This window comes from Crinia signifera, chromosome 3 (assembly GCF_055691185.1).
Source record: "Crinia signifera chromosome 3, ASM5569118v1, whole genome shotgun sequence".
NCBI classification, from domain to species: domain Eukaryota; kingdom Metazoa; phylum Chordata; class Amphibia; order Anura; family Myobatrachidae; genus Crinia; species Crinia signifera.
In genome coordinates this window covers 18,577,903-18,591,367 of record NC_139219.1, presented here as the reverse complement: position 1 = coordinate 18,591,367, position 13,465 = coordinate 18,577,903, and the positions used below count along the sequence as shown (strand labels likewise).

At 47.2% G+C, this 13,465-nt stretch overlaps 1 protein-coding gene across 1 annotated transcript in view; it reads right to left on the bottom strand.

Moving 5' to 3' along the window:
- BTBD9 (BTB domain containing 9) overlaps positions 1-13,465 on the bottom strand; it is a 149,722-nt gene that overhangs the window by 51,872 nt on the left and 84,385 nt on the right. The window contains exon 8 of the mRNA XM_083175427.1: positions 1,599-1,788. Coding sequence (XP_083031553.1) covers positions 1,599-1,788 — 190 coding nt within the window. The remainder of the gene's footprint in view (positions 1-1,598; positions 1,789-13,465) is intronic.

Below are 13,465 nucleotides of genomic sequence, written 5' to 3'. Positions count from 1 at the left end.
TTATGAATATAGTTAAAAAACAATTGTTTATCTAGTACCAGTACACATACACAGAAAGGACTGGGGGTCACAAGACAGTTGAAGGCTTCAACTGTATCTGTATTATTAATATATTAGATGTGTGGTAATTAAGCACTTCCTGCCGGCACTGTGCCAATCCTATCTCCAAGCCCACCACTTCCTCTGCAGACACTTTGCCAACCATTTTACCAAACACAGGGCCTTATTTTAGTTCACTCTTTCTGACAAATTCCTTCTTAGATGGACAAAACCATGTGCACTGGAGGTGGGGCAGATGTTACTTGTGCAGAGAGAATTAGATTTGGGTGGGGTTTTACTTCAAAGTGAGATCTATATTACAGTGTAAAAATAAAGCAGCCAGTATTTACCCTGCACATAAACAAAATAACTCACCCAAATCTAACTCTCTCTGCACATTTTACATCTGCCCCCCTGCAGTAGTGCACATGGTTTTGTCCATCAGAAGGATTTTTCCAGAAAGAGTGATAAGGCCCACAGTACTTCCTGCCATCCCTGTGCTGATCCTATCGTCAAGCTCACCACTTCCTCCGCAAATGTGCATCAATTATACCTCCAGACCCATAAAATCCTCTGCAGATGTGCTTTATATACCTCCAAACCCACCACTTCCCCATTGCCCTGTGCACAAATAATCCTGCCAGCTCCTAACTGCCCTGTGCACAAATAATCCTGCCAGCTCCTAACTGCTCTGTGCACCAATAATTCCACAATTTCCTCACTGCACTGTCACACTGACACTGTGCAATGTTCTGCAGTCCTATTGCCACATCACCAGATATCTGTGCAATGTTCTGCAGTCCTATTGCTACATCACCAGACATCTGTGCGATGTTCTGCAGTCCTATTGCTACATCACCAGACATCTGTGCAATGTTCTGCAGTCCTATTGCTACATCACCAGACATCTGTGCAATGTTCTGCAGTCCTATTGCTACATCACCAGACATCTGTGCGATGTTCTGCAGTCCTGATACTACATTAGCAGGCAGTAGTGTAATATTCTGCAGTCCTCTCACTAAAGGGACTAATCTGTTATTGGACATAAACTGGAAACAGATATTAATAATGAAGGTAGATGTCTATCCTGACAGAGCGCCAGCTCCTGGGACCCTGTGAGACAGCTGTAGTTCCCAGACAATAATAACTCAGACGTGTCACTGTGTCCCTCAGACTGCTATAGAGACATACAGAGGTCCATTCTCTCTCCTATAAACACGCGCCTGTATAAACACAGCACTTACATTTACTGGTATCTACAGTAGAGATGCAGCAGATAACCTGAGGCTTTATGGGTGTGGAGGAACTACAAGTCCCAGCCACAGATAACCGTGTGATAGGACAATGCCAGGAGCGCCCGTGATTGCTATGACCCGCACAAATACCCCACATGTGGCGGCACGCTGTGTAATACTGTATGTAATATCTTATAAGACCGCAGAACAGATATATTCTGGTACAATGACATCACAGCAGAATGCATGTTAGCAGGTCACCTACACAGTAGTGTTGTACATTGCAATGACACTGCAAACTCCCTGACAAGCGATGGCACCTACCTGATGGAGTCAATCATGTAAGGCTGGGCGAGCTGAATGACAATGGCACCGCTGCCCAGCTGGTGACAGGTGTAGCCGGAATCCCAGTCGTAGTTCTTTGTGTCTCCGTTCAGCAACGCGTTCCGACTGCGGCTCACCCCCTCGATCACACTGGCTGCTTCCGCGATCGTGGCCACGTTTTCTGTAGGGACTGGAAATTAATATGTGAATCATTATTGAGTAATCATGGGAGACACACATTACACCGGGAGGGGGGGGGGTCATGGCACATTTTGGGTCAGGCCACATGAGAAACTTATATGGTGTGAATGCCCATGTGGCAGGCTGCTGACATCTATGAAGGTGATAGGTGCACAACACAACCACAGTCAGGGCCGGCAGGGACAATCCGTGCTGCAAAATTCACAATCACATCCAACACACTGAAATGTCTACACGTCGTGAATGTTGACACATTGTTTTTAATGTAAGTCTATCCTTAACCCTAAATTTAAGACTAACACTAAGCGCTAGTGTTCATTCTAGCACCCTGAAGCTATCAAAACCCGTGCAGTTCCTTTTTCCTACCAAAGGCATTGCTCTCTGCTGTTGTAGCACAGTGTGATCTATATATCAGTGCTGAGAAACAGCCCAGACTGTGCTAGATGCACCAAAGCAGAGAGAGTGAGACCCCAGGGAGGGAAGAGGAACTGTGTGGGTTTTGAAAGGTGCAGGGTGCTAGATTTAACACTAAACATCGGCATTCTGTCCATGATGATGTACTTCAGGTTTTGACTTTGTAACCTTGAAGACATCATTAGTGTTGACCAACTGCTAACGACAATAAATGTCAACACTGTTAAGCCAGTTTTTTGAATGAGCAAATCATGTTTTCCCTTCACCGAGGAACCCAAAGCTTGGAGCTTGAACTGGACAGTCACCAAAAAGCAAAAAGTTCAAACAGCGAAGCATAGCATACTTATTAGTCAGGCTTCTACACTACTCTAGTGAACCAAGGCCTAATTATGCAAACCTGATGTTTACAGATGTGCCCGTATATATCCAGCTTCAATATTTCAGCAGCGAGAGATACCTGGCATCACAGGACAGGTCCTATCAGTTTCGGGTGTCCTTTTTGGCTGAAAATGTGTCTTATTGCTGATTAGTCCGATATGAAACACTTTTGTTACTGTGTGCGACTGAGTCTACATATACTTTTTCCCCCCATCTTTTGTGCTAAAAGTACATCTAATTCACAGCATGATGTGACTAGGACGCATGAGCAGAGGCTGCTGATTAATTTGATATGACAATTGTATATCTATGTGCGACTGAGTCTCTAAATCTTCATGCGAAGTGCAACTTTGTGCACAAAGGCACTTGTCCTAGAGAAAATCTGTGGCAATGTTGCACTTCGCATGAAGATTTATAGACTCAGTCGCACATAGATATACAATTGTCATATCAAATTAATCAGCAGCCTCTGCTCATGCGTCCTAGTCACATCATGCTGTGAATTAGATGCACTTTTAGCACAAAAAATGAAAAAAAAAAAAAGTATCCCCAACGCAAGCAGAGTCTCTTGGGACCAGGCGCGCCAAAATGGACTGCTTGGCGCGACTGCAGCAAGATGTACGGGACATCCCCAATTGTAGGAGATCTGAGCAGATTTTGTTCTGCAACAGACACCAAAAAAACAGACACCAAAATAAAAGAAAAACTCATGTGACCTAATGCTTGTGTTGACATAACGATCATGTGTCGACCTGATGACTGTCTACCTAAGTTCTATCACCCCTATGACCCATACCCGCAGAAACGGAGTGGCACAGATACAATTGATCAAGCTCCATGCGGGAGCGAAACCGGTCAGCGTTCTATTGCACTGGACCCCGTTACTGGACTTACACCCTTGGACACCTTTTCAGGATCTTAAAAGCAACACGGCATTTGCTACTCATGCGGCTTAAGGGAGCCCGGGATACTCACAGATGAAGCCGCTTCCGATTCTCTATTGTTTCCATTTACGGCACACAGCCATCGCCAACGGCCTAAAGGTCATACACACGGAGCGATTTAAGCCCCATTTCTAAGCAATCCGAATACATCGCTTAGAAGTAAAGCACAGATCGCTTCATGTGTACACCCCATGGCGATGGAGATGCGTGGTCCCGTGCGTCGCCATCTCCACAGAGGCGGTGCATGCACGTCCTGTCCTGCTTAGATCGCAGTGTTTTACCTGTAAGCAGAGGCAAAGCCCTGCTCAGCGCAGATCGCTGGTGCATCGCATGTGTGCCGCAATGTGGGCTGAGTGATCTGTCTCTCAGCACGGGGCTCATGTCACCCCGTGTGTACATTGCGAAACAAGTGCGGAGAGAGGTAACACCCCCAGCTGACCCGAAAACTCCAAATTTATACTGTCTAGGAGTGCGGACGTCTGTTGTACAGTATCGATCTGGACAGTTTCGCTTCCATGGTTTCAGTGACCGGAGAATACAGCCTTAAAGGGGAAGTGTCCATATACGGACTCAGAACATATACGCTGCATCGATACTGATTAGTTTTTGAATATTTTTTTTTTTAAGTCCACTTCTTGTTGTGTTTTATGCCTTTGTGATTTTTATGTGTGTGCGTACAGAAATATATTGATTTTATCATTACGTGTGGATAAAATACTATTATATAGTGCAATCTGAGTTGGATTCATTCATGTCGGTCTTCTTCTAGACCACAGGTTCTCAAAGTCGGTCCTTAGGACCCCACACAGTGCATGTTTTGCAGGTCTCCTCACAGAAACAAGTGAAATAATTAGCTCCACCTGTGGATCTTTAAAAATGTGTCAGACAGTAATGCATGCACCTGTCGGGTGACCTGGAAAACATGACCTGTGTGGGGTCCTGAGGACAGAGTTTGAGAACTACTGAGCACAGGTGCACTCATTATTTAATGACACATTTTTAAGAGCTAATTATTTCACCTGTGATTCTGTGTGGAGCCCTGGAAAACATGCACTGTTGGGGGCTCCTGGGGACCGAGTTTGAGAACCACTGCTCTAGACTATATATTAGCGCGGATATTGCATTCAACATTTGGTACAGATAGAATGCCGGCTGATTGGTCGAAGTAACTGCTGTTAGAAGTATGAAGGTCCATTGCCTTTTTCTGTATAAAAAGACAGAACTGTCAGCACTTATTAGTCTTAAATAAAAGCGTGAAAAGCGCATGAAGATAATAAGCATCAGAGATAACCGCAGCAGCAGAAGTCTCGGAGAGGTCTCTGAAGTTTACTTTGAAAAGACCGAAAATAGAAAATATCAATAGGAAACAGACCGACAGAGATAGAGGATACCGCTAGCCCAAACTATGCAGAACGCATCGAGACAAAAGTGAGATTTGTGAGCAATTATTCTAACAACATGTGAATACGAGACAGGGCGGCGAGCCGCCGGAGGGCACAGCGCCGCTGTAAGAGGCTGGCACAGGAAATCAGAGCAGGTAAATTCTTATCATTTATGTACAAAGAAGCCGCATATCACACAACAGCGCCAGAGACAGAATGATAAGAGGGGGGTGGAACAGACACTGGATGTATATTTATACAGCCTCCTGCAACTCAGCTCAGGATCAAGGACTCTGTATTCCTGGTTCACAGAACATCAAAGATAATAATACGATGTATACCAGGCTTGTCGCCAATTGTGGTGAAGGCAGCAAACATATCCTGCACTCACCGGTTATATAGAGACGCAACCTCTTACATGTAGAGTGCCTGGTCAACCAATAGGCTGGTAAGGCTGCAGCCTAGGGCGCCAGGACTGGGGGGGAGGCGCAACACTAGGCAGGGCAGCCTGAAGCCAAAGTCTCCTTCACATGCCACAAGCATTAGATCCTGTATAACCTTCATTACACGCACATGGGCAGTATGACTGGCAAGTCCCTGATCACCCATACACGTGTGTTCAGCAGCATTACAAGGGGAGCTAGTGTATTAGCCTAGGGCACCTGGAACCATTAATCAGGCCCTGTACACCTAGTGTGAGACGCTTGATGCGAGTGAGCCGCAAGGTCCCTGCTACCACATGCAATGCCACCAGGAGGCGCCAGTTGACTGCACAACGGAACTTACATTAGCTAAAAGCTGCAGCCGCTACATTGTAGCACTTTGTACACAGAATCAGAGACTCAAGGGTAAATTTATGAAGATAGGATGTTGTCAATAGCAACCAACCATATTCAAATTTTCATTTATGTATCACCTCCTAGAAGATAATAAAATCTGATTGGATCTTCAATAGAACATCGAGCAGGTATCCGGATGTCAGGTCAACCGCTAAGAGTCAATAGGTCAACAAGGTCATACGGTTGATATGGTTAAACGGTTGACAAGTGAAAGGTCGACAAAACTTACGGCAACAGTTTAAAAAAGTTGGCAAGACAATGGTCCACATATATAGACGACACACTTTTTGTTCTTTGGGGGTGGTGGAGGGGGGGGGGGGTCCCTCCAACTTCTTTCATACTGTACTATGTCGATTATGGTGATGAACGGTAACCTTTGCTGCACCTTGACTGAAGCATGGCTAACGGGCCAGAACACGTGAGGGGAACACAGAACACAAATTGGGGTTCCATGTGCTCTGAAAGCGAAAATTACCTCCCCAAAAAAACTTAAAAATAGTGCCCATGTCAAGCTTTTCTCATCTGTCAATATTTTGCACCTGTTCATTTTTTCCAGCGTCCACCTCTTACCTGGCGATCCCTTTCCATCCCGACCCACTGATCCATACCCATCCTGGCCATATTATGTTGTAACTTATAAAATGCCAGTAGCTGTCTCAAAGGAGCCGGCGTGCAGAGAGAGAGAGTAGCTGTATGGCGTGACTGCAGCAATAACGTACACCACAATCCAAAAATATACTGGTAGGCTAATTGGCTCCCAACAAAATTGAACCCTAGAATGTCTGTGTGTGTATGTGGTAGGGAATATAGAGTGTAAGCTCCACTGGGGCAGGGACTGATGTGACTGTTCAGGTGTTCTCTGTAATGCGCTGCGGAATATGTGTGCGACATATCAATAACTGGGAATAATAATAATGACGCATCTGCAGATCCTGTAGAGCATGGGTCCTCAAACTGCGGCCATCCAGATGTTGTGAAACTACAAATCCCAGCATGCCTTGCCACAGTTTTAACACTCCCTTATAGCAAAACTGTGGCAAGGCATGCTGGGATTTGTAGTCTCACAACATCTGGAGGGCCGCAGTTTGAGGACCCATGCTGTAGAGCATCATTTCATGTCACAGAATGGGGTAAAACACATGTTTATATAAGGAATGAGCTAATAACTCCAGTGGCCAGAATGCCAGGATTCAGTGCACCGTCACTTAAATAGAACCCCAATGCCCAAATATTGACAGCCGGGATCCTGATCAGTAAGAACGGGGACAGCTAGCGGGCGACCGAGGAAGGGGGGAGGGAGTTTAAGGCAGCAGTGGCAGTGGGGGGGGGGCCTTAAGGTTAGGCTGGGAGAATGGGAAGACTTGGGTTAGGTTTAGGCACCTACAAGGGAGAGGAAGGGCTAAGCTGAGGGGTGGGTTGGGGGGGGGGGGGGGGGGTGTAGATTTAGGCGGTGGGCTGCGGGAGTTAGGCACTAGTGAGGAGGCTGTCAGGCCATGGGTTGGGACAGTTAGGGTTATTCTGCTAGAAGGGAAGGTTAGGGTGTAGGGGAGAGGGTTAGGGTGTAGGGGAGAGGGTTAGGGTGTAGGGGAGAGGAATTGGGTGTAGGGGAGAGGAATTGGGTGTAGGGGAGAGGGATTGGGTAATGGGGAGAGGGTTAGGGTGCCTTCTGCACCACTGTCTGCCTTATCACTATCAGAATGCAGGGGTTGGTATTATGGCCGTTGGAATAATAAACGCTAGGATACCGTATGTATCCCGAATATAAGGAGCGCCTCCTACAAATGAGTTGTTCCCTGTACGGTGTGATTGTGTAAAACATATATGTAATATTTAAAAAGAAAAAAAAACAGTTTTACATGTCGGAGCATATGGATTTCTTACAACACAATGGGATTAATGGAATGCCGATGATATCAAACTCAACCAATCCAAACTGACTTGAGTTAAGTAGGCTGGGTAGAAGCGGGTCAGCCCATTGGTCTGTGAAGAGAAGGTTTGTATGCAACGTGTTCACTCAAAGCTACAGGCAGATCCGGCGTCAGCCTTCAGGTGGCGAGGTAACAATTGGCCAGAATCGCAGCACAGAACCATCTCTTTATTCTGCCTTGCAGAGTCCACGTGCCACCACCAGAACTCCCATCGCCCTCCCTCCCGGCAGTGTGATACATTTATTGAAAACACCATCTGGAAGAGACACAGCAATCGTCCTGCATTACCCACAGGAATTTCCATCCTTAATTTGTGTCACGTTGTTTACAAAGTGTTCTGTCTTAGAATCTTCAGAAATAAAAGGGCTAATTCTGACTACACGGAAATGGGACAGATTATCAGGAACGTCAACCCCTGCTGCACAGGAGCCGAGTAACGAGCCGTGTTACCCCGTCTATGTGATGGGCCGCTGGGAAATTCTGCACTGCGCAGTTAGACAGCTTAACGGGTGACAAATGTGACAGGCTGACTGGGAGAGACATCACGGGACATTTGCCTATAGATTGTAAGCTTCCGAGCAGGGCCCTCCTACCTCCATGTCGGTTTGTTTCTACCCAGTTTGTTTAATCACTGTTGTCTCCAATTGTAAAGCGCAACAGAATATGCTGCGCTGTATAAGAAACTGTAGCTAAATAATATACTATATACAGATGTAACTCCAACATTGGGTCCACCATGAAGACACATCAACAATGTCTGGTTTAGCACCCTCCCAACCATCCACTGTCCTCCCCACCATCCACTGTCCTCTCCAACATGCAGATAAAGCACCACTATCCTCTACACATTTATATAATGCACCAATCTCACAACCTCAGTCACTACCCAATAGGGAAGAATGTAGGTTACAAGAACTCCGGCCCATTCATAAAGTAATTGAATGCATTGTCCCCAAATAAATGTACAAACATCTGCCTCAAAAAAGGACATAGAAAGCCATACAGATATATCTCTTATATATTTGGCTACATCTGTCACTCAAAGTGTGTCTGGAGATATAACGCTGGGTGGAGCCTCTGACTCACATGACTGACTCACATGACAGAGAACCAGCCCAGTGAGCCCACAGACAGTGCCAGACACCCTCTGCCTCTCCATGTTACACAGCAAAGACACAGCTACTCACCAGACACACCAGGTGAGCGCCCCACACCTCCATACCTCCCAACATGACCCTCTCCAGGAGGGACAGAATGCTCTGTTTCTGGACTTCCATCTTAATTTATGATTGTCATCACCTGTCATTTTAAACAGGGTAATTGATAAGAAAGGTGTTTAAGCACAGGTGATGGTAATCCATAAATTAAGAAGTCCAGAAACAGAGCAATGTGTCCCTCCTGGAGAGGGTCATGCTGGGTATGCACCTCCCCCCCCCCCCCCCCCATCCCCCCCCCCCCCATTCACGGCATCCCCACGATTAAATGGCACATGCAAAACACTGACATGGCTATGGTCGACAATGAAAAAGGTTGACAAGATTTATTTTTCACTTTTTCAATGTTTTCATATTCATTCTCATGTGTCGACATGGACACCAATGAAGTGCCACACTTATGTCAACATTTACATGTGTTGACCTTTCTGTGTTGATTTTTTCTTGTGGCGATTCGCGGCACCCCCCGCGACCCTCCTCCCGCGATTTGCAGCACACCCCCCGCAATTCGCGGCACCCCCGGTGACCCCCCCCCTCCTGCAATTCTCGGCACCCCGCGACCCCCCTCCCATGATTCGCGCCAACCCCCCCGGGCCCCCCCTCCCGCGGTTCACGGTGCCCCCCACGACCCCCCCTACCACGATTCCCCACCCCTGACCCCCCCTCCTGTCATTGCGGCAACCCCCCGCCCCCACGACCCACCCTCCCGCGATTCACTGCAACCCCCCGCGCCCCCCCATCCCACGATTCGCGGCACCCACACCCCCCCCCCGCGACCCCCCCTCCCGCAATTCACGGCATCCACCCACGACCCCTCCTCCCGTGATTCGCGGACACCCCTCACCTCCTCCCTCCCCACCCCACCCCACCCTTGCGCGTGATTCACGGCAACCCCAGGATTAAATGGCACATGCAAAACACTGGCACGGCTATGGTCGACAATGAAAAAGGTTGACATGAGTTTTTGAAGATTTATTTTTCTTTTTTTGAATGTTTTCATATTCATTCTCATGTGTTGACATGGACACCGATGAAGTGCCACACTTATGTCAACATTTACATGTGTTGAACTTTCTGTGTTGATTTTTTCTTGGAGCAATTTTTTTCCAGTGACAACTATGAACTATGTGCACGTCAACCTACACATCATCAACCAATTCTTTGTATAATATATAACACCTGTTCTGTTTTACTGTAGGTGTTTTAAGTCAGACCTTTTACTGCTACTATTACTGTTTATGTAAATGCATTCGGAATGACAGCAACAACCTACCATCCTTCTACAAGAATATATAACCAACTAGGTGATTCATCGAGCCCCGTGCCCCCCCCCCCCCGCAATTCACGGACCCCCCGCGCACCCCCCCTCCCGCGATTCGCAACCCCCCCTCGCGCAAATCACGCCCCCTCCCACACTTTGCGGACCCCCGCCCTCTCCCGTGATTCGCCGACACCTGCGCCCCCTCCCTCCCTTGATTCACGGCACCCCCCGCGCCCCTCCCGCAATTCACGGCACCCCTAAGCCCCTCTTTAGTCCCCCGTATACTCACACCCCCCTATCACTACCCAGCTTCCTGCGCTAACTTCCACCACTGGGGAGTCGCTGATGCTGTTTTGCCCACATGCCCCTATCATGCCTCATAGCCCAGCCTCCTGCTCTCATGCACCCGAACTCCCACCCAGTAGGAGGAGACACTGACTAAGGGCCACCATCCTGTACTCCTGTACTGCCACGCTGGACCCTCACCCACTGGCAGAAGCTGCACAGTATCTCCCACCCTCCTCTTTAGTCCCCCTTATGCCCACACACCCCTATCACTACCCAGCCTCCTGTTTTCCTGTGTCGTGACCTCCACCAGTGGGGAGCCGCTGACTCAGAAACACCCTACTATACTATTGCACACACACACCTAAACAACATGCACACACAGCCCCCCCACACCCACAAATGTCACTGTACCATCCACACTATCAATGTACATCTTACTCTGTAACCGCTTTTTAATTAAACAAAACAATACACACCGCCTTCCACATCATATGCTCTCTATTTAACACATTTCACCTCAAGTTGCAATACAGGCCATCTTTCATACAATTCTAACCATCTTTCTCATATACAAATGTTCACAAATTAAGGGGGCGCAGCCCCTTACGACGGTGTGAAGAGCGCCCGTAGGGCGCGATTAATCACCTAGTATATATATATATATATATATATATATATATATATACACACATACATACACACATATATATATATATATATATATATAAAACTTAGACAATGACAACTTGAAAAACTGGTAATATTGACAAGCTGTCTCCAGCGTTCTCCAGCATGTCAAATCCGCTTAGCACCAAAAACTACTTGCTGCAACAATAAAATAGTAAACTGTTCCAGGAACTGCACCTTCCTCCTAAGTTATCCTTTAATTAGTTTCTGACTTAAAATCAATGATTTAATTAGTCACAGGAGCCTGGAAACTTATCAAAAGTCGTATATTTCCTTCCAGCAACAATTCTTACTTCTACAAATCGAGAGAAGTTATCTAAACAGTGAGTGCACAGGAGTAGGCAAGGTTCTGCCGCAGAGGAGAACTACCCAGGACAGCCGGCAGGCGCAGCCTCTGAGAAGGTGGCTCTGCCACAGAGCGGACTGGCGCAGGGCTATGGGGCATGCGGGATATACTTACCTAATGTACATACAGTACTGCACAAAAGTTTTAGGCAGGTGTGGGAACAATGTTAATGTAAAGATGTTTTAAAAAAATACCAGTGTTAATGGTTTACTCTGATCAATTAACAAAATGCAAAGTGAATGAAGGGAAATGTCAATCAAATTAATAATTGGTGTGAGCACCCTTTGCCCCAAACACCATTAATTTTTCTGGGTACACTTGCACAAAGTCAGACACTTTGTAGGATTATAGTCAAGTGTTTAATTAACCAATTATACCAGACAGGTAGTGTTCATTCTAGCACCCGCTATCTTTGAAAACTCATGCAGTTCCTCTTCCCTGCCTGGGGTGTCACTGTCTGCTGTAGTGCTTCTAGCACAGTGTGGTCTGTATATCAGCACTGATATGCAAACCAGACCTGTGCTAGAAACACTATAGCAGACAGTGACACCCCAGGCAGGGAAAAGGAACTGCATGGGTTTTCAAAGATAGCAGGTGCTAGAATGAACACCAAACAGGTAATAATGATATTTTTTTTTATGTGTTGGTTGAAACACAGTCATTAACTGAAACAGAAACAGCTGTGTAGGAAGTGTAAAACTGGGTAAGGAACAGCCAAACTCTGCTACAAATGTGAGGTTGTGGAGGACTGTTGCCAGTCACAGGTTATACACCATGGCAAGACTGAACATAGCAATATGACACAAGGTACAGATGGAGCCAGCCTCAGCCAGGGGGCGCAGCTGGCAGATGGGGTCACACAAGCTCGCGTGTCCCTGTTAGGAAGGCGGCGGCGACCAGGCGCTTCCCTGCCCATCTCCACTTCAGGGAGACAGGCAGAGAGCAGGGGAGATGAGCAGCGAGTGGGAGACGGCTGCAGGGCTTGGGGTACTCAAGCGTCTTGTTCCCCATTCTGTGGGATTGCCATGGGTGGGGGATGGCACATGGCAATAGAATCGCTAATGCGAGCAGCTCCACCTGTAGTTACAGTATACTGCATGAGTCATCTCTCCTTGGAAAGACAAGCGGCGCTATATGCCTATATAATCCAAGTGTTCTGATCAAGGGGGTATAATGAGGTACGGCAGCATTCCAAGAGTGCAATAAATTATATATACATCGATAGACAACTAGACAGATATTCACACACCACATTGCAAAGGTGGCAACCATCTAAAGCAGTAGTCAGGGAACAGGGGTATATTACCCCAAATGGGGTGAAAATGAAATTCCTGTGGGTAATGGACGGTTGCGCTGCCGAGACAAAGCCGGGCATGAATATGTGCGACTGTCCATTACCCCCGGGAATTTCATTGTGTATAGAATCTATAGATACTATATGCATGCCCGGCTGTGTGTGTTACAGTACTGTAGTGTACAAGGACCTGGCGCAGTGCGGGCTGAGTGTGTTACAGTACTGTAGTGTACAAGGATCTGACGCAGTGCAGTGCAGGCTGTGTGTGTTACAGTACTGTAGTGTACAAGGATCTGATGCAGTGCGGGCTGTGTGTGTTACAGTACTGTAGTGTACAAGGACCTGACGCAGTGCGGGCTGTGTGTGTTACAGTACTGTAGTGTACAAGGACTTGACGCAGTGCGGGCTGTGTGTGTTACAGTACTGTAGTGTACAAGGACCTGACGCAGTGCGGGCTGTGTGTGTTACAGTACTGTAGTGTACAAGGATCTGACGCAGTGCGGGCTGTGTGTGTTACAGTACTGCAGTGTACAAGGACCTGACGCAGTGCGGGCTGTGTGTGTTACAGTACTGTAGTGTACAAGGACCTGACGCAGTGCAGTGCGTCAGGCCCTTGTGTATAACACACTTCCCTGTGTGATGCCCTGGGCCCCGCCTCCAAGCCCACCTGCTTCTTCAGTAGAGTCCACTA